This window comes from Hyaena hyaena, unplaced genomic scaffold (assembly GCF_003009895.1).
Source record: "Hyaena hyaena isolate Hyena2069 unplaced genomic scaffold, ASM300989v1 scaffold_203, whole genome shotgun sequence".
Taxonomy (NCBI): Eukaryota; Metazoa; Chordata; class Mammalia; order Carnivora; family Hyaenidae; genus Hyaena; species Hyaena hyaena.
In genome coordinates this window covers 1,031,920-1,056,625 of record NW_024080835.1, presented here as the reverse complement: position 1 = coordinate 1,056,625, position 24,706 = coordinate 1,031,920, and the positions used below count along the sequence as shown (strand labels likewise).

Genomic DNA, 24,706 nt, shown 5'->3' with positions numbered 1-24,706 from the left:
CCACCTGCCACTGACACTGGGCTTGGCATGGGATTTGCTTTGGTCAGTGGATGTCACTGTGTTTTGCCAGCTTTTTTCCTTCCCTCTGTAAGAATGGCATGTTCCAGACAGGGTGTGCCCTGAAGTGGACATTGTGAGATGAGAAGATACAGGCAGCAGGTCGTGGCCAATGCCTGCAATCAGTGACATGCAATAGGGATGGGGGGGGGGGGGGCAAAACCTGTCTCTTGTCAACGTGAGATTTGAGAGTTGTTCTTGCAGCCTAATCTGGCAAATACTAATGTGCTAGGGGTCATAAACTCCATGCTATGGGCAAGCAAAGTAAATGAGTGAGGCAGAGTGTGTAAGGCCATGGGGATGGCTGGGCTGTGGCACATGGGAGAGAATCAGTCCAAGGTTAGTCTCTAGCACTAAACTTTGCTATGAGTTAAAATAAAAAATGCTGTTTATTTGGTTAAACATCAAAGGCCAAAATTTTAATAACAAGCTGACTGGTATTTACTACTTGAAAGTTTAGACTATTAAAAAACATGTAGTTAAAAACAAACATAATGACCCAACTGCTTGTTTTTCATAACTATTTAGCTCTTTAGAGATATTTTAGGCCCCAATCTCTAGTTGAAAAGAAACAATCTTCTGAAATTTGGTGACTATTCAGTTTACTTGTGATTTGTTTTGTTTTAAAAGGATATTATTTATCTTGAAAGTTCTCTCTTAAGAAATTCTTTGACTTAGCTTCCCCAACATCAATATAAACTTCTGCAAAACCAATCTAATCATACCACAAAAATAACCACCATCTTTCTTAAAGAAAGTGACTCCTTATGAATGTGGATTAGCAAGGACATAGATGGATCCCATAGAATAGTTCATTTAATGGATTTTATTGGATATCTCAAACTGATATCAAGTTTGAGATAAGGGAAATGAAAATAATGTGATTCTGTTGTATAGAGAATCACATATTATAACAGTTCTAATTGAAATTAAGCCTTTCTTATTGGAGAATTGTAAGTATTTCAGTATTACTACAGCTGACTACATATTCTCAAGCTTATATTTTCTGCCAATGGATTTTATCTTTTGCCAACATGTCAGCCAGAAAAAAGGAATCACTTGTCCCATATCGGCCTCAATGGGAAATTGCACAATATCCAAAATCTGGGGCCAGAGAGTGGGTCAGAGGTGCCTAACATCACCACTCCTATGAAGAAATGTGCTTCTACATACACGGAATTCAGATGAGATCTCAGACCATATTTTCAGGCTTTCCTTTTGATGTGAAATTAGTAACAGGAGCAGCATTTTTTTTCCATCTTTATTCTCAAATTGATTGTTAATGAGAACACACATGGAGCAAATTAATAATATTCATAATATTCTAGCCACCAGGGTCTTTTTTTTTTTTTTTTGCCTTGAGAGACCTTTCCAAAAGGAAACCTGCTCCCTGGCATTGTATATTATTCCCAGTTTCCAGGTGGAAAAATGAGACAGATGGAGTGACATAAAAACACTGGGGATTGTAGTTTTAAAAACAAGACAAAGATTCAGATCTTTTTGCTTTAATTCTTCTCTACATTACCACAGTAAAATATTTATGGAAGTCTAAGAGATTACTGATCTGCAGTAATGACCAATGACTTTACACTAATGGAGCTATGAAATAAACTCATCAATGAAGTAAGTGGAAAAAGTGGGAAAAAGTTCAAATGAAAGAGTAATTCATTATTCTCTTTATACAGTACTGAAACAACCATAACATTCAAACACCAGGAAGTCCTAAGAAATATTAAATACTAATTCGTAACTGTGAAATGCTGTAACATTTTGAAGTACCTTCTGAATGACCAAAACATGAAATTTTGTTCAGTGTGACTTTAATTTTTTACACAGAACTATGTATTTTTAACAACTGGTAATCCATGTCAGATATACACAAAAATCTTAATAGACTAGAATGCTCAATGAGTAGAGCTTCACATTGCTTCGTTGTTATGGACTAATGAGCTTATAATTCAATGAACCCCTTTTAACAAGTTCTAGTCTACAGAATGGCATGTTCAAATAGTTTGGTCTTACTAGTTTTATTAACAAAAATCCCCGATTCCTTTATAAGGTGTTTAATTCCTCTTAAGATCACCTTTAAAGGGCCTGACTTAGTTTTTATCTAGGTAAATGAAAGTGTGACCCTCCAGCCCCCAGTCTGTGGGTTCTTCATGAGTCACAGTTCAGTGTAACTCAACACAGTGACCTTCCCAAGAGTTTTCCATCAGATATTTCATAGTAATTTTAATACTTTCCACAGAGTATCCTGTCTTTCTGTAGGCTTTTGTCAAATTAATAATGGCATGTGGTGTTCCTTAGCATAACCTGCCAAAATGTGATAATTTCCTTGGAAGAAAAGCCATGAGCTGCAATCACACGTCTGAGCTGACAGACATCCAAATGGATCCTATATAAAAAGAAAAGGTTTGTGTCTTCTGGAATATGGATGTCGACGTTTAATAAGTTCAAACATATCCCAACATAAACATCTTCAAACTTGATGGGTTTTACATGACTCATCATTTCATAGATTCTTGGCACCAAATCTCTGGACATTATATAACCCAACCCACTGCAGTAGGGAGGAAACACCTTGAAGGGATACTCTTGGTACGAAATATGGGCTTTTTGGTAAAATCCTCTATAGGAATAGTTATCGATTAGAGGATAACCTGTGAAAAACTTCTCTGAATGGTTTACATTTAAAAGATACTTCACTAAGTTGCCAGTATTGATGAAAACATCAGTGTCTGTCTTCATGATGTACTTGGCATTGGGGCAAAACTCAGTTACCCACCTGAATGCCATAATTGTTTTCAAGGTCAGATTATTATATGTGTCTAAAAAATCTTGTCGTATTATGTCACCATAAAGAACGTGCTCATCCTCTAGGGACAGTGCTAGCACTTTGTCTTCCTTTTCAGCCGGCTGACCTAGTAAAAAGAATGTAAGAACCTCATATCCCCACCAAGATTTCTTTTCACCCCAAGTAACTCTAATGGCCTGTCTAGCTTTCACATCTGAAGGGTGTGAGGTCACCAGGATGACAAGAAATGGGTTTTGATGAGAGCAGTTTGAATGCTCTCGAAGTGTGAAGCTAAAGTCTTGTCTGTAAATTGGCTCATACTCATAGAAGTACATCCAGTTTACACGTTCTATCACATTGTAGTGGGGCAGGCTGAGGTACCACATCACAAGGAAACTCAGGAGAGACAGCAGCAGGAGGCTCCATTTGAGGGATCTCAGTGACATCCTACTTGGAAGAGCGGTCAAGAGAGCAAGGGCCATCCAGCAGCTCAGAAGCACACGAACCTCAGGTTCTGGAAAGTTTATCAAAGACCTGGTTAGTACTCCACCACCCAAGACATAGTACTAAATGGTATCTGATTGTCTACAGAAAGTGAAAGAGTTGGGACAACAAAAGCTCCCAAGCAAAACCGAGAATCCTGACCCCAACCTACTTAATTTCATTTAACTATAAGCAAATGGTCACCAATAACCAAGAGTGCATTTTAGCTTTTTACATCAAGACCAAGGTTAAAAACATATCCTTCATTACTTCGGGAAAATTAATACTTCCTGTTTGATTTAAATAAGTGTTGAAATATGATTTTGTCTTGGATATCCAGAGGGAAAGAGATAATGGAGGGCTTAAAAAATAAATCTGCAATAATAGTAAAAAAAGCTCCATTTCTTCTTCACCACTATGGAAAAAGAAGTGAAGGATTTAATGCAAGGAGATATTACCAGCAACATGTCCAAATAAACCAAAGGTCTTTCTCAGCTGTGTGATCGGATGTGGATTCTAGCAAATCTGGAATAAGGAAAACCCAGTGGCTACAATTATGCAAGTGAGATGAGATGAGAGCAGAGACTCTTCACCTGAAAGGCAAGTCCTCTACACACAAACAGGATAAGCATCTCCAGAGTTTTAAATGGCCAAGACTGTGAAATAGCTTTTTCCTTGCCCAAAACACATCCCAGCTCCCTTTTACCTCACTGGCTGAACTCCATGCTCAGTCTGGACAGCAAGTGCTTAAATTAAAGGTCTGTCCATAGGACTGAGTTTTCACGTGTTTCCCATTCCCATTCAGAAATCCTGCACCAGATCAGAATCATGGGATGGACCCTCCAGCTGAGATGAGAAGAGCAGTAATGTCACAGCATTCAGACTGGAGTGACGGTGTCACTTCAGTTCTGCACTAGGTCCCAAGGATGAGGCTGGCTTGCAAGTCAGGATCCTACAGGGCTCTCCTGGCACCATGATCTCAAGACAAATATGTGCTAGGTGATTCCTAGACCTTCCACACCAACAGACAACACCAGGCACTAAGACCAAAGGAAGGAGATGGGAGAAGGAGACCTCCAGGCAATAGGTAAACATGGAAGGACAGTGTGACACAGACTGTTTATATCAATGCTAAGGGACTGCAGAATAAGGGATGGATGAACAACATGAAGGGCAGACTGAGTTGGCTCCAGTGGTGCCCTTTCACCCACCATCATCTGGGAGGAAGGGTCCTGGGAACCCAGAATCTGTTATGAAGGGCATATGTTAGTGTCATTATTTGGGAAGGCTGGCCCCCCAAGGGTTCTACCTTGAGTCAATCTTAGGTCTTTGGACGCACAGCTCTTATGCCTCTTAATACTATGAAAATGACAGGACCTCAAGACTCCTTGCCCTATTTGGCCATATCTTACCTGCCTTGATTACTTCTGGTCACAGTAATCTCTCATTTCTCTAGAGCTTCCTATATTTTAAGTCACATGTTACAAACTCTCCAGCTCAGTTTCATGTATATGTGTCTTGCCCCTCCATTTGTAGTCTATGACCTAGTTGGCAAAGTGTTTCTCACAACAGTCAAAGTGCAAGACAGACAGAGGCCTACAGCAGGGGTGCAATGCACACTGACTTGTTTGTTATGCTCTTGCCATTTGTGTAAAGAATAAAAGGTAGGTCTGTCAATCCCACCCCAGTCTTCCTCTCTCCCCCTTACTAGCCTTGCACAGCCAGCTCCTGGAAAAACCTGAAACAGAAGAGACCTAGAATAAGAATTATAGAAGTAATGAACTTCTTCCTACACTGTCTCCTCATCTGCAACTAAGCACTGCATGTACAGCCCTAGGGGTCTTGATTTATACCTTAGCCAATGACAACTTGTACGTTTATTATAACACTTGTCAGGTGGCAGTTTTACATCTCATTCTATCAAATCAGCACAATGGAATAAATTTCAGACAAGGAAAGTATACTGTGTAAGGAGCAGCATTTATAATCATACATAGGCAATGAAGGCCCTATTACTCTTCAATAATGGGAAGAACTCAAAGCAGCAAATCTTATTACAAAAGTTATCTTACATGCATTCTATAGGCAATGGTTTCCTTTTGTGTGTGTATTTTTTTTTAAAAATATGTTTGTTTATTTTGAGAAAGAGAGAGAGAGCAAGAAGCAGAGGTGCAGAGACAGGGAGAAGGACAGAATCCCAAGCAGACTCCATGCTATCACCACAAAGCCCAACATAGGGCTCAAACCCACGAACCATGAGCCCAAACCAAGAGTCAGATGCCTAACTAGGCCACCCAGGTGCCCCTATAAGCCATGGTTTCTAAACGTGACAATGTGACTGTGGTTGTGATATCTACCGCCTACGGGCCCACAAAGAAAATAAAGCAGAACCAAGGAGAAAAGGAATTCTCTAGTCGAAAAAGAGGGAAAAGTCTTTCAAGGACCCACAACACAGGTGATTCTAAAGGCAGAGTCCAGAGTCTACACCTCAGCTCTGTGCTTTAACAAACACGGCAAGCAGGTATGTTCTTCCTTTTGGAGCCTCAGTTTCCACATCTCTACACTCAAGATGTCAATACAGTGTAGAGTGACAACATGTGCAAAGCATTTCACTGGCCATTAAGAGTCTTGTCACCAGCTGTGTTCCACCCTTGGCAGTCATTCTATCCTGTTTGTGTTTTCTAAATTGGTTTTTATTGTCAAAAATGGTTATCCTAAAAAAATAATCTCTATGCATCCTTACTATCTAAAGAAAAATATGTTTCAAAGCCATAAATATATTTCTGTTTCTTACCTCCTTCTTGATTTATTTCTTCTGAGTGAAAGGTCTTCAATTTCACCAACTGAGCAGTCAATAGTATGCAGTAGTCAAAAATAATGCTTGAAGTTTCTGTAAGACATATAAAAAACTTAACCGCATTTACTTATGGGTCAGGGGATTAGAAGTCAAAGATGGGCAATGAAGCAAGCCCACCTTCTCCAATTTCTTTCTGAGCTATGAACATATATTGAAACAAAAAGTTAAAAAAGTTACCATTAGTCCACAGAACTCAAGAGTTCATGGCTTTATCATAGGAAAGCAGCACTAGGTATTGAAGGCTTAAAACATGAGTCTAAATTCTCACGTCAGCTGGTATCTTAGGTCATCATATGAGTTTCACTACCCTGGATAAAGAACTCAGGGGTCACTAAAATGAGTGAAACACAAAACTTCTAAGAAACACTCAGCTGGTATCCTCTCTTTAATTCTCTGTTCCAGGTATGCATCCACAGGAGGCAACCCTTCCCAACACATCTTTCCCCTCTGCATCTCCATCTCTATTGACAAATAACCCAAGGCACATTAATAAACAGTGAGAAAAGAAACAGTGGGACACATCTCACTTCCTGCCATGATTCAGTATGCTCATATCCTGGCTTTTACTAGTCAAGTTTGAAAACCAGAGCAGGATATAAAAGACAGGGTGTCACTGACACATATCACTCCTCATACAAAAAATTTTTCCAAAGGATTAAAGATTAAAATGTAAGAAAAATGAATCTTTTAAAGCACTAAAAGAAAATATGCATGAACATTTTAGTAGTTCTGAAATGGGGAAGAGTTTTCAATTACTCAACTGTAAGGAAACAATCTAGAACCCATAAAGGAAATTTTGATCAAATAAAAATTTCAAAACTTTCTTGAACAAGGTTAAAAAGCAAAAAACAAACAAAAAACTGAAGGAAAAAAAACATAAAAAAAACACAAACAAGGATGAAAGTTTAAAAAACAAAGTGGGGAAAAAGAAAACACCTGAGATTTATGACAAAGATTTGTAAGCCCAAAGAAAAAAAAAGAATACATACAAATTAAGAACAAGATGAAGTCTACGTGAGAATAAACGGTGAAAGAGAAATTCTCAAGAACTACAAATGATCAATAATAACACATGTTCAAACTTACAAGGAAGCAGAAATACTGACAAAAATCTCAAATCAGCAAATTGTAGAGGAAAAAAACCCATGACAATAGTCAATATATGTGAGGGAAAAGGTATTCTCATGCACTCTAGAGGGAAATTTGAAAACATGTATCAAAATTTTAAATGTGTACACTCTTTAACCAAGCAATTACCACTACTAGCAATTTATCCTAAAGAGCAATATGGAAAAGTTTGATTTTAAACATCTCTCAATTCTGAGAATTGAGAATTTAAAAATCTCTCAATTGAGAATTGGTTAAACAAAATTATGATCCCTCCATACAATAGCATATATTTATTTATTATATGCAGTGAAGCTCACCTACATCTTCCCTTGATATACAGCAAATGAAAAATGCAAGGTGCAAAACTGCTTATATGGTATGAGTCCTTAAACCCATACAGTCACATATGCTGAGCAAGATTTTCTAGAAGGATATGTCTCAGTATGTCAATGGTTTCTGCTTTGTGGGATTTCTGGAAGATTTCTTCTTTCTTTCGTTTTTCTTTTTGTATCATTTAGATGTTCCATGCTATTTGTGTATTATCTTTGTAAACAGATAAAAACAAAGCCAGTTTAAAAAAAAAATTTCATGCTTGCATATCTCAAAGTTCAACTGAATGGTAGCAACCAACCGTAAATGAGCAGGCAGGATTCTGAGTTTCATCTTACTTCAGTTCAAAGTGTGACCATGTACGATTCATGATACGTCTATTAGGTATTATTCTCTCTTATTTTTATTTCAGTAAATATTATCTCAACATAGTAAGGAATGATTTTAAAAATCAATTAAATATATAGTAACTCTAAATATAAATCTAACAGGACTTACATTAGCTTATAATAACAGCACTTTACATATAAGCATGTTATGTATACACACACATATTTAAAGAATTGATGAAATGTTTGCAAGTATTATTAGTTTTCCCCCAACAACTCTATACAGTGGGCCAGCTGGTTTTACTATACCTACTTTATAGATAAATTTTAGAGATTTCAAGTGAATTGAAAGTGAAATAAAGACCCTTGCAAATAGACTAGAACTTATAAAGTCCACACACTCTACCTGACAGAAGCATCAACAGAATATATTTTAGTCTGGAGAAAGGTGAACTCAGGAGGAAGGAATGGCATGAAAGGAACAGATGGAAGCAAGGAGATCATTAAAAGACAGTGAAAACTAGTAAGTAGAAATAGTGTAAAACAAAATGAGAAAAGAACAAGAATAAATATGATTTTTGTAATGTGGTCAAAAAAAGTGAAACTAAAATACTATATAAAAATGACATGGTTGCTGTAAAAAGATTTTCACAAAATTAAAACATGTTAATATTCTTACCTAATTCAAGAACAAGGAGAGAGTGATAAACTTTAACACTGTGCAAGAAAAAATCATTTAAGAGTGTACATTAACCTTTAGAGTAACTATTGAAAGAACAGGTATGGAATATGTATCTTCCACACTGATTGAGAAATAAATGAAAGAAAGCAAGCTATCAATTCAATAAAAAAGAAAAAAGCAGATAAAATGCATGGCAAATAGAAAACACAAAATATATCAGAAGTAAATATAAATGTACTATCAGAGTAAATATAAACCTACCTACTGAAAGAAATTCTCAACTTGGTTTAAAATTCTGCCATTATACTGCTTATGTAAGATGCATGCCTAAAACAAAACAACATAAAAGTTTTAAAATTAGCAAATAAAAACCATATCATGACAATGTCAATCAGAAGGCTGCTATAGTTAATTAATGTCACATATTTTATTTATTCATTTTTAAATGTTTATTTTTGAGAGGGGGGAGGGGCAGAGCGAGGGGGATAGAAGATCTGAAGCAGACTGCACTGACAGCAGAGACCCTGATATGGGACTCGAACTTATGAACCGTGAGATCATAACCTGAGCTGAAGTTGGACGATTAACCAACTGACCTTTCAGGCTCCATCATGTCACATATTTTAAATGAACAGCACTTGAAAGGGATAAGATTTTGTTACTAGTAAAAGGAGCCATCCAACAATTTAACAATCATGAACCTATATAAACATAAAAACATAGCCTTAAAAACATATAAAGCAAACTCTGAAAGTATAAGTACAAATGGAAAAATGTATAATCCTAATGGGAGATTTAAAAAAAATTTTTAACACTTATTTAGTTTTGAGACAGACACACAGACCACGAGCGAGGGAGGGGCAGAGAGAGAAAGAGACAGAAACTGAAGCAGACTCCAGGCTCTGCGCTGTCAACACAGAGGCTGACATAGGGCTTGAACCCACAGACCGTGAGATCATGACCTGAGCCAGTAAGATGTTTAACCGACTAAGCCACCCAGATGCCCCCATATAATCCTAATGGGAGATTTTTAACAAATCTCTCTAAATCAAGCAGGCAAAAAATAAGGGTATAAGTATTTCAAATAATATTAACAATTTTGATCTAAGAGAATAGGTATTTTATTTCAAAATAAAATATTCATTTAAAAACTGTTCAGGTTATATAAACCATATCAAGAACTTTTAAAACTCAGTTTAACAGGGACTCCTGGCTGCCTCAGTCAGTAGAGGATGCGACTCTTGATCTCAGGATGTTGAGTTCAAGGCCCATGTTGGGTGTAGAGATTACTTATAGAAAAAAAAACACAAAACAAACCTCATTTTAACAGAGGCCACATTATCTAACCACAATATAATTGTGACAAAAACAACTTGAAAAACACATTAAAAAAAAAAAAAGAAACCTATCTGGAAATGCAACACTCCTATACACAGTTTCTGTTTAATCCATAAATTTAAAGAGAATGCCATATTGGAAACTGTAAAATATGTGCAACTGAGTAAGATCAATTTACTACCTTTCAGTGAGGCACTATTACATCAACCACTTAACTGAAAACTATCGGTTTGGGGAGGGGATGAGGAAGAAGCCAAGCATTTTTTTTTTTTCTGCTTTACACAATGATCTGTAGTTCAAGGGGACAAATGCAACAATTGAAGAAGAAAATGCCAGTTATAAATGTCAGTAGAATGACAGAAGAAAGCTATCATTTTGCAACCTCTCATGAAACTATCAATTCAGTCAATGATTATCAGTGTTTTAACCATCAAAGGAAAGATTAATAAGTTACCAAAGTAAACCTCCAAAGACTGCCTTTTATCTGCAGGGACTGAAACAATATAAAATTTACACTGGAGGAATCAGAGTGCTAATCAGCAATCCTAGCATTATACATGATGGACCAAATTAATACTATTTATCTCCTAGTGAGCTACAGTGTAAAATGACAATATTATCTCTGATGAATCCTAACCAAAAATGTTTAACTGGAATCTAATCAAAATTTATGTGAAATACAGGATAGCAGAACAAGCTAAGGAAGGCCGCAGGAAGCACTCAAAGAAATCCAGGAGCTGGGACTGTCAATTAGCATGGTGTCTTCAGCTGATCAGTACCATGAAAAAGGGGATGGCTGTAGTTTAAAAGTGATTTAAGGACACACAGACTGCAATGTATGGTCTTGGACTGGATCCTGAAGAAATCTGAATACAACCTAGATCTTAGGTGATGCCAGGAGGATTATTAATCTATTTAGGTGTGATAATGTTAGCTGGCTACAAAAGAAAATGTTCCCAGATAAACAAAAGTGGTATATCTATACAATGATACTATTCAGCTACAAAAGGAAACAAAGTACTGATATAGGCTGTAACAAATACCAGTTTTAAGAATTCAGGACATGAATGAACCTGAAAAACATTAGTCCAAGTAAAAGAAGGCCAACACAGTAGACCATATATATAAGAGACTGTTAATATGAAAGACTATATATTGTCCAGAGCCAGCTTGGGATTCTCTCTCTCCCTCTCTCTGCCTCTTTCTCTTTCTCTCAAAATAAATAAGTAAACTTAAAAAAGAATTTAAAAATAATATTTTAAAAATAAAGAAATAAAATATTTTAGGAATAAAAACTAAAGAGAGGAAGACAAATTCTTTCTCTCATTCATTTAAGGTGGAGTAGAAAACAGTAACACCTCAATGGAGTGCAATTTGGACACACATACAAATGACAAATACATTTACTCTTTTCTCAGTAATTTTGTTCCTGGAATTTATTTTTTTTTATTTTTTTTTATTTTTATTTTTTTAATGTTTTATTTATTTCTGGGAGAGAAAGAGAGAAGAGAGAGACAGCGCAAGCAGAGGAGGGTCAGAGAGAGAGTCACAGACTCTGAAACAGGCTCCAGGCTCTGAGCTGGCAGTCAGCACAGAGCCCGACACGGGGCTCGAACCCACAAACCACGAGATCATGACCTGAGCGAAAGTCAGACGCTTAACCGACTAAGCCACCCGGGCACCCCTGTTCCTGGAATTTATTTTAGGCAAAGCTATGTATGTCTAAAATGTTAAGGCATTTTATTGTTATTAGCTACAAAATTATAATAGCAAATATTTAGAAATAACCCAAGGGATCATTAATGAGGGAGTACTTACATAAACAATGATACGTCCACGCAATGGAATACTATACAGGTTTTTTTTAAAAAGAATAAAGATGTTCTCTAAGTAATGACATGAAAAAATTTTAGAATATATTACGTGAAGAAGATAATAGAACAATGTTTATAATGTGCTAACTTTTGTGTCAAAAGAAAGAGGAAATAAAAAATATATATTTGAATGTGTACAAGAAAAACAATGAAAAGACAGAGTGGGCAGGGGAATGGGGTGGATCAGAAAAGGAATGAGAGCATCTCTTTTTTATATTACTTTGCTACATTACTTTAAAAAAACACATGAATACATTAAAATTCAAAACAATGAAAATAAAAATAATTTCCTCCCCGTTTTAGAGTGCTACATATAAGGGGTGCCTCAGTGGCTGCATTGGTTGAGCATCCACCTTCAGCACAGGTCAGGATCCCACATCTGTGGTTTCGAGCTACATCGGGCTCTGTGTTGACAGCTGAGAGCCTGGAGTCTGCTTTGGTTTCTGTGTCTCCCTCTATCTCTGCCCCTCCCCTGCTCACACTGTCCCTGTCTCTGAAAAAATAAAATAAATGAACTGGATTTGTACACAGAATTATCAATTTGGAGAGTATTTAAAAATAAAATGTTGAGTAAAATATACAAGATGAAAAATTAAATATATATGTAATACAATTTATATAGTTTTAAATGGCACACAAGAAACAGCTTTCAAAAGCAGCTATGCACACAAAACTATTTTTTTTAAGTTTATTTATTTTGAGAGAGAAAAAGTGAGCAGGGGAGGGGTAGAATCTCAAGCAGGCTCTGCACTGTTAGCATGGAGCCCAATGCAGGGCTCCATCCCACAAGCCATGAGAGCCACCCAGGTGCCCCTAAAACTATTTTTAAAGAAACTGCAGTAAAAGCTCCCACACTCAGCAGTGTGGATGTTACTGTAGAAGAATAAAGGGGGGTGTGTGGTGAAAAGGGGAAAGAGCCAACTAGCCACAAATACCACAAAGTATTAATTAGCATTTGTTAACTCAGGAAGATGCAAACACAGGTATTCTATTCTATTTTTAGTTGTCTTTGTATTTTAAACTTACCAAAACAGGAAAAAAAGCATAACAAAAATGCCTGGACATCAGAGTTAAGTGGCTCACCCTAAATCTTGGTTGCAATATTTAATGGTTATGTGACTTTGGGGAAGTTACTTAACTTCTCAAAAATGTCTTTTTTTTTTTTTTTTCAGCTATTAACCAAGTACCACAATACCGATTCAGTTACTGTGAGGTTTACATGAACAACACGGACTATTTAGTCAGCAAAGTCAGTAGTTTCTGAAGTTAAAGTGACACTCAGGTATGTAAACATGGACACACTATGAGGTCACACAGAAATCAAGCTGGCCTGGTCTGAGACTTAGGATTGATTCACAGCTGGACAGTGGGAAGGCGCTCACCTAGCGCAAGAATAAGCTTTGGGAGGTCTGGCACTGTTCTAAGTCCCATGTCCCAGGAGAAGGACAGAAAGAACCTAAAACATCGATGAATAGAAAATATAAAAAGGTCCAACAAGGAAATACATTTATTATTTTATTCCTGACTTCTTCAACAATAATATCATATATCACTGTGAAGAAATTACATTTATAATTTTAAAATAATTTCCATTTGATAAAAGATAAACTTGTGGTCATATTAAGTAGATGTGCATTAACCAACTAGATTTTAAATAACTTACTCTAAGCAAATCATCTTCTCTATCCCATAAGCCCAGCACAATGCTGGGTGCACCGCTGGCCACCAATAATTACAAGTCGATTTGGTGGCTGATCCATAAAAGCTGAAAAAACATTGCAAATAATAGAAAAGCCCAGAAAACTTCCAGAAACAAAAGAGGTTGGCTGCGCCCAATGCTTTAGAAGAGAGCAGAAGAAGTGAGATGCAGATTTCTTCTCCTCAGTTATTAACACCAGAACTTTCTGGCACCAAAGATTGATGCATTTATGTCTTATCCACAAGTGTTACGGAGTCTTCAAAAGAGTTCTGTGGACAACCCCTACCCCCCAAAAATAACTCAAATGAACTTAAATTGGTATTTTTTAATGGAAGGCTTCTCAGCTTTTAATATGCTAATACACATTCTCTGAGAAGAGGATATATCATGCAATGTTTCCTAAATCTATCTGAAGAACCTATTTTAATTTTCAGTCTCTGGTATGACTGAATCCTACATTTTGGGAAATCTTGTCCTAGCTCATCTTTGTATTCACTGAATTAATAAACTAATTTTAGTAAATTGAGCAGTAATTTAGAGTTAAAAAAATATACAAAACTGTTCAGTGTTTTTGGAAAACTTTTTAGTGCTCTTCACTGAAGAGCATATGTAACATACGTTATACCAAAATATGTTCCATAAAGTTCATAATAGCACACCATCCATAAGAACTCCAACCTGGAAACAATGGTGGAAGAAATGCATTTATGTAACAGCACCTTCTACAGGGGCACCTGGGTGGCTCAGTCAGTTGGGCGTCTGACTTCGACTCAGGTCATGATCTCAGAGCTTGTGAGTTTGAGCCCTGCGTCGGGCTCTGTGCTGACAGCTCAGAGCCTGGAGCCTGCCTCGGATTCTGCATCTCCCTGTTTCTCTTTGCCCCTCCCTGGCTTGTGTTCTGTCTCTCTCTCAAAAGTAAAAAAACATTAAAAAACTTTTTTTAATGAAAAAAAACCCAGCACCTACTACAAAACAGAAATGAACAAACTATAATCTCACATGGCATTCTAGAGTCTCTCAAATATAATGTAGAGCTAGAGAAGCCAGACACATAAAGAATAGATACTATGATTCCATTTAGACAAATTTGAAAAGCAGGCAAGAGCAGTCTATGGTGTCAGAATTAGGACACTGATAACCTCTAAAGACAGGAAGGAAGTATAATTGGTAGGGGCCTGGGGGGACTTTCCGGGGTTCCAGCCGTGTTCTGTTTCTTGACCTAGATGCTCACAGTTGTGTTCACTGTGATAATTTATCTCCTAATTTGTACACTTTTCTTTTTGCATGTTATACTTACGTTAAAACAGCTTGGCAATCTGATCAGTCATTCTGTTTATTTGTGAGTGTGTGCAGTGTTGGCAGGTGTCTGCAAGACATGCTGGCCCTAGGTGCCCAGCTGTGGTGACAGCACCAGGAACTGCTCTCAGGCACCAACTCGTGGGATCTTTAAGACAGCCCACAAATGTGGTGCTCTTGAATCCTTTACTGTTTGCATTGAGTAAGTGAGGAAACTGAGGCTGAGGGAGAGTCAATAACTTGCCCAAAGTCACAGGCTTGTAGGTGGCAGGGACAAAATCAAGCAGGACTACAAATCTCACATTCTTTTATTTTTAATGTTTGTTTATTTTTGAGAGAAAGAGAACAAGTAAGGGAGGGGGGAGAGAGAGAGGGAGACACAGAATCTGAAGCAGGCTCCAGGATCTGAGCTGTCAGCACGAAGCCCACGGGGCTTGAACTCATGAACTGTGAGAACATAACCTGAGCCAAAGTCGGACACTTAACCGACTGCGCCACCCAAGAACCCCCAGACCTCACATTCTTGGCTCTACGCTTCCTATGCCGGGGAGTCTGCCACATCTCTATTGGCCAGAATCACTCTGAGTGTTTTTAATTCCTCATGACCATCGAACCTTGATTAAAATCAGTAAAGCAGCATCACAACCTTATCATCTTTACATGGAAAGACTCAGGATTCTCACCCTCAAAACCTGAAATGTGAGTTATTAACAAGAGTAATAAATGACAACTAATGATACTCATGCAGATACAGACCTTCTTATTTTGCATCACAAATATGCTGGGGACTAGAATATAAACTGGGGGTCTGAGAGGGCGGGTGGAGGGATCAGTCCAAATGCAAGGACTCCAGAGAAACAGAACAAAGAATTACTGCAATGGTACAATTATTCAAGCCAAAATAACCTGAAATTCTTTCCTGGGGTACAAAAATGTTGGTTATATTCCACAAACGGAAAGGAAATTCAAAATTTTTAAAAAGAAAACCTATAAAACGTTGTAACTGCAAGCATATGTTCATTAGAGAGTTGCCAATACAAAAACAAAGCACAAAGACCATGAGACCTTAAGGACAACAACGTTAACATTCTTAGAAGATCTATCTATCCAGGCTGTCTCTCAGGAATACATCTTGTCTGCGGCCACGCCTCCTCCCACCCCTATTTCAGCCACACTGGCTTCGTTTCTGAGCCCTGACACTCAAATTTTCCCTCCCTTGGGGAGTCTGTATTTGCTGTTTCTCTAACTCAAAAGCTAGTTCTTGAAAAGGCTGGCTCCTTCTCCTGCTTTGGATCCCAGCAATATGTCACTTAGGAGAGTCCTTTCTTGACCCTTATCTTAAGTGGTTCCCCTGCCCCTACTTTCAATTACATCCTTCATTATTCTCCTGTAGGCAATTAAACCGCCTGGGATTTTCTATATGTCTATTATTTGTTTACTGTTTTCCCTTCACAAGAATCTGAGGTTTGTGACAGGAAAGGCCTCGCACATCCTGTTCACCACCACATCCCCAGAGCCTAGCACACCGTAGGTAGAAGGGTATCTGAATGCTGTGCAAATGGTCTGGTAATGTGCTTTTACCCCTTTTATTAAGAAAATATCCCCAAGAATAAATTGAATCCAAAAGTAAATCTCTGAATCTGTTAGATTATGCTTACTTTTCTTTGGCTTTCTTCTGATACAAAGCCTTCCTCTTATAGGCTGCACTGTTTCTGATCATGTTCATTTTAAAAGGTCCAGACATGAGGGGCATCGGTTAAGTGGTTTAGCATCTATCTAACTCTTGGCTTCAGCTCAGGTTATGATCTCATGGTTTGTGATTTCAAGCCCCACATCGGGCTCTGTGCTGACAGCTGCAGAGTCCCCTTGGGATTCTGTCTCCCTCTCTCTCTGCCCTCTCCCATTCGCTCTCTCGCTCTCTCTCTCAAAATGAATAAACATTAAGGGAAAAAAAAGGGTCCAGACATGCAAAAACAAACAAAAACACCAAAAAACCACATTTCAATAAAATTCTAAGCCCATGCATACTAGATTTAGGATCATCCAAGGAGAAAACATGTGCTATCATTAAAGATAATTACAATTACAATTACTGCCAATTGGGCAACATTATGACTCTTCCACATAAAAAACAGTACTGCAAAAGGTAGAAGTCTTGATAGCCTAAACAAGGTCCTGTGCACATTGAGTTTAATACAAATCATAATTACACACATCAGTCATGTCCTATTTTTTATAAAGAGAGAGAACCACGGGGCACCTGGGTGGCTCAGTCTGTTAAGCATCTGACTCTTGACTTCAGGTCATGATCTCACAGTTCATGAGTTCAAGCCCCACAGCAGGCTCCACAGAGCCTGCTTGGGAGTCTCTCTGTCTCTCTTTCTCTCTATCTCTCTCTCAAAATAAACTTAAAAAATTTTTTTTAATTAAAAATAAAGACACACACATATCAATACACATCATGAAGGAAATTTCCCTACTAGTACCCACTCAAACTGAACATATTTATAAACAAAGCAATATAAAACTCTACCATTCTGACCTCCTCTGATTATAATTAGAAACAAGCACAACCAGTGATGTCTGTGTCTCTCTTCCCTTTTCTTCCTGAACCCAGTGATCCTTAAACTTTGTTGCATATTATAATCTCTTGGAAAATTTGAAAAACTCTGGAAGCCAGGGTATACCCTGGACTAACTAAATGAGAGTTACAGAGGGTTTAGGTGGCAGTATTTTTATTTTATTTTTTTTTTTAATTTTTTTTTTAATGTTTTATTTATTTCTAGGAGAGAGAGAGAGAGACAGCATGAGCAGGGGAGGGTCAGAGAGAGAGGGAGTCACAGACTGAAACAGGCTCCAGGCTCTGAGCTGGCAGTCAGCACAGAGCCCGACGCGGGGCTCGAACCCACGAACCGCGAGATCGTGACCTAAGCGAAAGTCGGACGCTTAACCGACTAAGCCACCCAGGCGCCCCTAGGTGGCAGTACTTTTAAAGCTTTTCCAAGTGATTCCAATGTTTTGCTCTAAACATCACTATTCAAAGTACAGTGCATGGGCACTACCTAGGAACTTGTTAGCCTCGGGCTCCACCTCATCTGATTCCAGTGAATCAGAAACTCCGTTTCATGAAATAACACATGTTGAACACTTAGGATGGGGCTGCGGCACAGTAAGAACTAAATAGATAGTACTACTGTGATTATTAAAGTCCACTATGTGCTCCTTTAACTTATTTGCTTACATTTGTTCCATTTACAAACCACGCAGCTAGCTCCCAGTGTCTCTTATATAATACCATATATATGGTCTACAGCACACATAAATATGCAAATAAATCCTAGTTTATCCACATTTGCCCTCTAGATCAGTAAACTTTCTTTTTTTTCTTTTTTAGTAGGCTCCACACCCAATGTGGAGCTTGAACACAGAACCCTGAGATCAAGAGTCGCATGCTCTACCGACTGAGCCAGCCAGAAGTCCCAGTAAGGTTCCTTTCAGAGTCCAAAGATGAGGTTTCCTCCAGCATCTTTAAGTTCCTATTGTTTTGCTTGCATGAGCATCTAAGCCCACAGGCACTAGTAGTAGAGATCCACATGCCAAATGTAAACTTTTTCAGTTCCTCTTCTACACATGCTCCCATCTCCCATGACCTTCCTCCTGCCCCATCATCTTCCTATCCCTGGGGATGATTTGAACTGTCAGAAGTCCTACAACAGGAACTTCTGGCAGCTGGAGGAGAATTACAAAATACATTAACCTTTTTAAACTGAGGTGTAAAATATTCAAGTGGCATCAAATCTATTTTAAGGATTGTGCATATTTGATAAAGCTTACATTTCTCCCTCTTACTCTGAAGCACAGCTGGACATATAATAGAGAATCAAATTTTATTTACTGACTGAATGAACTGCAACCACTATCCTTGCGGAATTTAATAATACATAAAAATGAAATATGCGTTCCTCTGTCAGGGCAAACGAAGTTTACATTAAAAAGAACTTGATTTCTACTTTATCCATTTTCTTCACATTCCCCTCTGTCCATAATTTTAGCAACAGCCCCTACTTGGTCCTGGCACTGGACTAAGGACTTTCCATACTTTATTGTTTGTTTGTTGATTAAAACAATCTATTGTTTGTTGATTAAAACAATCTATGAGGTAGGCACTACTACTACTACAGCATTTATTTTCCAGTTGAGGAGACTGTGATTTGGAGACCTGATGGTTAGTCAGGGTCTCACCGCCAGCAAGCAGGGCTGGGAACCCAGGCGTCTTCATCCCCCAAGGGGGCTCCGAAACCACTGTACCACAAGGCACCCTTCCTAATTTGTTCTTATAATCTCGCTGGCCTGGCATCTTCATACTTTCTTCCACGTAGTGCAGCACCTCTGATCTTCGTCAGGGATGAAGAGCTGTCAAAGCTAACCCAGGAACTAAAAAAAAATGGGGACTCCTATGTGAAAACACTGTTCAATCTCCAAGCCAATCATGCTCAGCTCTAATTCTCACCGAGACAATTGCCAACTAGTCTTCCCTTCAAGTACACTTTTCAGAAATGGAGGAACTGCTGGCAAGAATGTTAATAAGTTTATATTCCACATAACCCTGAATAAATTGCTGGGCTTTGGTAAACATTAGCTTTGGTAAACACTGGAACCCAGAAGGTTCCTCCACTTGAAGATCAAGGGAAGCCTTACATAGCACGCAAGAATGAAGTTTCTCTGGAGAGGACAGGGCACTGAAAGGTCTGTCTGAAAAAAAATGGAAAAGTGAGCTCAATGGCAGTGCCTCATCAGTTTCAAAACTGGCTGATCCATCATGGCCACTGTGTTCTCCACAGGCAGCAATTTCTCAACATATACTTCTAGGGCTCATGCTGGACTGTGAGACTACAGTACTGACCCAAAGAGCCAAACGCAGCAAAAGTGAACGTACCTCTGCACCCAGGGGAATCATCCCTGTTGCCTCAGATTAGAAATATTAAAAGATATATAATCATTCTTGTCTGTCAGGCTAAGTCCCGCAGTTATTTGTCTTTTGTTCATTCGTTCATGTGTTCTTTCTTCAGTCAGTCAGTCAGTATGCCAGGCCTGTTTTAGAGGCTGGGGGTGCAATGGAGAAGAAGACATCTGTCTTGCCTTCAGGTTGCTGACACAATGCAGAACACGGAGGACGGTTTGTGACTCCAAGTTTCAGAATGAACGTTATCAGTAAAGCCCACCTTGAGAAGATGGGAGGGCGACCTCCCAGCTCAAATGTCTCCAAATGTGTGGCCAGGGTCCAGGGCAGAGAGTGGAGTTTGCACTCTCAGAATGTGTAGGTGCTTGATAAAAGCACAAATTAGAGAACCTACATCAGTTTAGAGAAAGGAACTATTTCATATTAAGAGATAAGAGTTGATTATAATTTTTCCTCTTAGAAAGTAGGTATCTCCATCCTTGAAAACAAAGTCTATTACCAAAAAAGGAGTCAAACATAGTGCTTCTTTATGCTAACTTTAAAAAGCTGTTCAACATGCAAATGGTTAGGAGTTTAGCAGAAATCTAAGTTCTAACCCAAGAGTGGCCAATTTTTTTTTCAATAAAAGGCCAGATAGCAAATATTTTCTTCCTATGGTCTCTATCACACCCACTTGGTGCCACAGACAATATTAAACAAGATAGGTGTGGCTGTGCTCCAAAAACACTTTATTTACCAATCAGACTGTTGGTCTGGAAGTGTTCTCGCCATGAACTGGCATACCTGAGAACATCAAGAAAATCTCAGTCTCCTAAGATCTCTCTTCTCTGTGTTTCCTCATTACCCCAACTGAAGAGGGGATCCTGGTGTTGATAACATGCTCCCCACGTGACACAGTTCCTAGAGGGGTAGGCAGGGCTGGTAAGTATTAACCTAGGCTATGGATACTATTGACAACAAAAGGCTTGGTTTCCTCGCTAATTCCAGGTCAGAAACACATAGAATGAAAAATTAATAATGTATTCTAGCTTTCTGGGTTTTACTCCTTAATTTCTCAGAGCCTCAAGGTGTACAAGTTATCTCCCTAGCCAAATCTTCCATCCTGCAGCATCTCAGAGCCTCATCCTCAAGATGTTCTGGGGCTTCATCTCCTTCTCATCTAGAGGAGCCTCCTGCCAACCACCATGCCTCCTGCACATATCCTCACCTTCCCTTCTCATCTAATTCACAATGTACCAAAAGCAAATATTTAGAGTAGCCAACTTTTTACTGAAACAAAACCATCGTTCATAGTCCCATAAGAGATATTTACCAAAGACTTGCTGTTAAATGAAGTGCAACTTTTAAATGCATCTGCTGTGCAAAGCCATTTAAAAGCATCCTGTTTGACCTCTCACATGTGGCCTCATTTATGAAGCTGTACAGTGTGGTTACCACACAGTGAGCAGGGATGAGCAATGATAACTGTTAGAACTGTAAGAGAGAAGCATATTTGGCCTGGACATTATACAGCTGTGAGTGGGAGACACGTACTTCCTCAAATGGGATTCTACCCATATCACCCAACAGTGGAAAGAACAGAGCTGCAGACTGGGCACAGAGAGAAGGCAAATCATTTCAAGGGATAAGAAAAGAAGAAAAAGTATTCACTGGAGTTATTTTCTTAGGAATAGAGTTGAGTCTGAACTTGAATATAGCCACCAAATTAAGTTTATATAGTTAAATTTTCCTGAGATACTACAGTATTTTAATAATATTCCAATTCTTAGAAAGATATGCATCATCCAAAATGATTTAGTAAAGTTTAACTCTTACAACTCCTCAAATTCTTCAGGGAAAAAATATGCTAGCATATACAACGGAACGTGTAGCTGTGTAAATGATCCTTAAACTCTTGTAAAGGAGACTCTGACAGTCAGTTTTAACCAATCAGGATAATTTCTAAATTAAAGTAAGATGAACTTACCCACAGAATTTCAGATGAGACTAAAGCACTAGCTTTTTTAGTTTTTCTGTTTTCCATAGTCCATGCTTTAATTAAAAACATGTGCTGTGAACTACTGAGCAAAAGAACATAAAAAGAATATATCTAAGTCATAATTCAACAACATTGGGCAATCAAACATCTAAAATCAGTGTACTATACCTAGCAAACTGTTACAGGAGCAAATTATCATATACTGTCTTGGCATTCTCTTCCTTTTTGGAAAAGCTTTGATGCTCTCTTCTTCGTCCTTGCTCTCAAATCACTTCATGCATCCAATCTGGAATAATATTTGGTCACTGTTTTGATAACAGGTTTTATTTTCATGGGTGGAATTACTCAGTGACTATTCATTTGAATGAACCTTTTAGTCTAGGAGAAAAAAAATGTCTTAGGCTCTTATCTCTTAATAAATAGCTCCCTTCTTTAGACTGATACAAGTTCAGATGCGCTTTTATCAGACATCAACACATTCTGAGAGCACAAAATCAGCTCCCTACATCCATTTAAGACACCTGGGGAAAGCTAAAATACAAACTTGTCCTCACTCGAAGACTGTACACTCAAATCTTGCTTACCTCTGAAAACAGAAAAAAAAAAAAGAGAGAGAGAGAGATGATTTGGTCATTTGTTCCTTGGATGTAGCTTTCTCTGACAAGGCAGCCAGGTCCTAAACGCTGGTACTATTTGCAAAATACAGAGGAAAAGAAAACCATCTCGGCCTTGCAAATCTCTCTCGTAGTCCAGCAGTGGGAGTGGAAGCGAAGGAAATAGGGAATGCAACGCGTGCTTGCAGCTGGCATCCCTCCTAACTGCTTGGAAAAGTAAGACTCCATTGTATCAGATTTCTTTGAAAATGCCTGTATGCCCGTTAAGATCGCCTCTTATAAATTGTGTACACTAGCTCCTTGGGCTTTCCTTTCTCTCTGCCCAATTCGCCCTTTCTCCTCCTTAGGTCCATACTCCTCCAAACCCTCCCTATGAAAAAGAACCCTCCCATATTTCATAATTCGATTCCCAGGCCCTTCCCTGGCGCCTTGGGAATGGGTTCGCCCCGGGCCTGCTGGGAAATCCAGCGACACTGAGACACAGCCCGCGTCCTTTCCCTCGCCGCCGCGGCTAACGCGCTCCGGACTGCTCCCCGAGTTTGTCGCCAGAGAGGCCCAAAGCGAAGGGGCTCAGGGGACTGCGCCCTAGGGCAGAGCAGGCACGGCAGGGTGCTCCTTGCAGCCGCGGCCTGGGCCCGCTATACGTCCCGGAGTCCCTCAGTGTCGCCCACGGCCCCGCCAGGCCCCTTACCCCGCGCGGATCGGGATCCAGCAGCTGCTCTTCGCAGCGGCGGGAGCCCCAGGACGCGGCTGCTCCAGTGCACCCCGGCCGCGCTCAGCCAGAGGGCCGAGGTGGGCGGCACCGCCCTGCCGGTCTCCTGGCCTCGCGGGCCCCGCAACTGCCGTTCCCGGAGAAGCGAGTCCCAGGGCCGGTCCCGCCACCCCACCCTGGGGTCTCCGAGGCTTCCGATCGCCCCCCCGCGACCCGGCCGGGCACTCACCTCCCGCGCGCCGCGCGAACCCTGCTCGGACACTGGCGGGCAGGCGGCCGCTGCTGCCGCCCCGCGCGCACACGCAGCCTCCCGCAGCCGCACGCACGGCCGGGCGCGCGCAGACCACGCGCCGAAGCCCGGGAGCCCCTCGCTCGCTCGCTCGCACGCACGCGCGGGCCCGGAGCCCCGGCGCGCCGGGCCCCACCCGGCCGGCCGCTCCGCGCCCTCCCTGGGCGTGTGCTCCGCCGCTCCGAGCCATCGCTGCGTCCCGAGTACGGCGCTGTTAGGTATGCCTTTTACAGTTGACGCGGGCAGGGGGTGGGCCGTGGCGGGCCTCGGGCCGGGATTTCGCCCTGTTTTCAAGCCGCAGAAATTCCCCGCCTCGAGCAGTTCTGGAGGGATTTACTTGTTCAAGTCCGCACAGAGCTCTTAAGGAAAGAAGAAACCTCGGGAAGTTCTTTCATCTTAGAAGAAAAGTGTGTTCTCCTTCTAGAATCGAAAGGGAATGAAGGGTGGGGACACCTCGGGGTTACAGTGGTCTGGTGTAGGACCAGGAGTCCCAGGAAGTCGCTTGCCTACGGGCATCTATCTTGAAACTCTGTCATTGACTAGTGGTCCCTCGAGGAAGTGGCGAGGCTTTTAGGCGTGGGACCTGGGTGTTGCTGTATGGGTTCTGGTCATACCGGTCTTTGGGTGGAGGTGGCTGAATTAATCCAGAAATAATATTTCCTCCCCTCTCTTCTCCTGGCACCCCTGGCATAGTGCCATTTGAAAACAGTTCCCCATTCTGGCCGCTTGGCTGTGGGACTGTGGACGGTTTGACTTCGGCTTCCCCACGTGGAAAGTTGAAAGAACAGTTCAGTGAGCACCCAAGTTCTTAACTCCAAGGTTGAGTAAGTGTTAAAACATTTTGCCACAATTGCTTTTTCTGTCTCCTAAACACTTCAGCCTTCATTTCCCAAGAATAAAAACAGACATTCGTCCATGCAACCACATGAGAAACTTAATCACAGGTTAAAAAAAAAACTTAACAATTTGATAATATAACCTAATATCTGGCCCATATGCAAATTTCTCCAGTTGTCAAAAGAAATGTTATATATTAGTTTTGTAGAAAGGTAGTGCAATGAGCATTTGTGCATTGCATTGGTTATATTTGTCTCTTTTAATTTATTTTTTATTTTTTAACATTTAAAAAAATTTTTTTAAATTTATATCTGAGAGAAAGAGACAGCATGAGCAGGGGAGGGTCAGAGAGAGAGGGAGACACAGAATCTGAAGCAGGCTCCAGGCTCTGAGCTGTCAGCACAGAGCCCGACACAGGGCTCGAACCCACGAACCATGAGACCAGGACCTGAGCCAAAGTCTGATGC

At 39.9% G+C, this 24,706-nt stretch overlaps 1 protein-coding gene across 4 annotated transcripts; it reads right to left on the bottom strand.

Moving 5' to 3' along the window:
* Window positions 1-1,396: 1,396 nt before the first annotated feature.
* Window positions 1,397-23,552, bottom strand: B3GALNT1 (beta-1,3-N-acetylgalactosaminyltransferase 1 (globoside blood group)). 4 transcript variants are annotated; one of them, XM_039241952.1, is made up of 4 exons: window positions 23,343-23,552; window positions 8,904-8,969; window positions 6,129-6,224; window positions 1,397-3,365 (listed from the first exon to the last, which is right to left on the bottom strand). In XM_039241952.1, the coding sequence occupies exon 4, from the start codon at window positions 3,331-3,333 to the stop codon at window positions 2,338-2,340; it is 996 nt and encodes a 331-aa protein (XP_039097883.1). In that variant the 5' UTR covers window positions 3,334-3,365; window positions 6,129-6,224; window positions 8,904-8,969; window positions 23,343-23,552; the 3' UTR covers window positions 1,397-2,337. The 4 variants fall into 4 exon arrangements, with proteins under 4 accessions (XP_039097883.1, XP_039097884.1, XP_039097881.1 ...); XM_039241953.1 differs by lacking the exon at window positions 23,343-23,552 and adding an exon at window positions 21,776-21,796; XM_039241950.1 differs by lacking the exon at window positions 23,343-23,552 and adding an exon at window positions 19,786-19,800.
* Window positions 23,553-24,706: the final 1,154 nt, after the last annotated feature.

Coding starts and splice junctions, on each gene's coding strand:
- B3GALNT1 (XM_039241952.1), bottom strand. CDS start 3,333: ATGGCCCTTGCTCTCTTGACCGCTCTTCCAAGTAGGATGTCACTGAGA.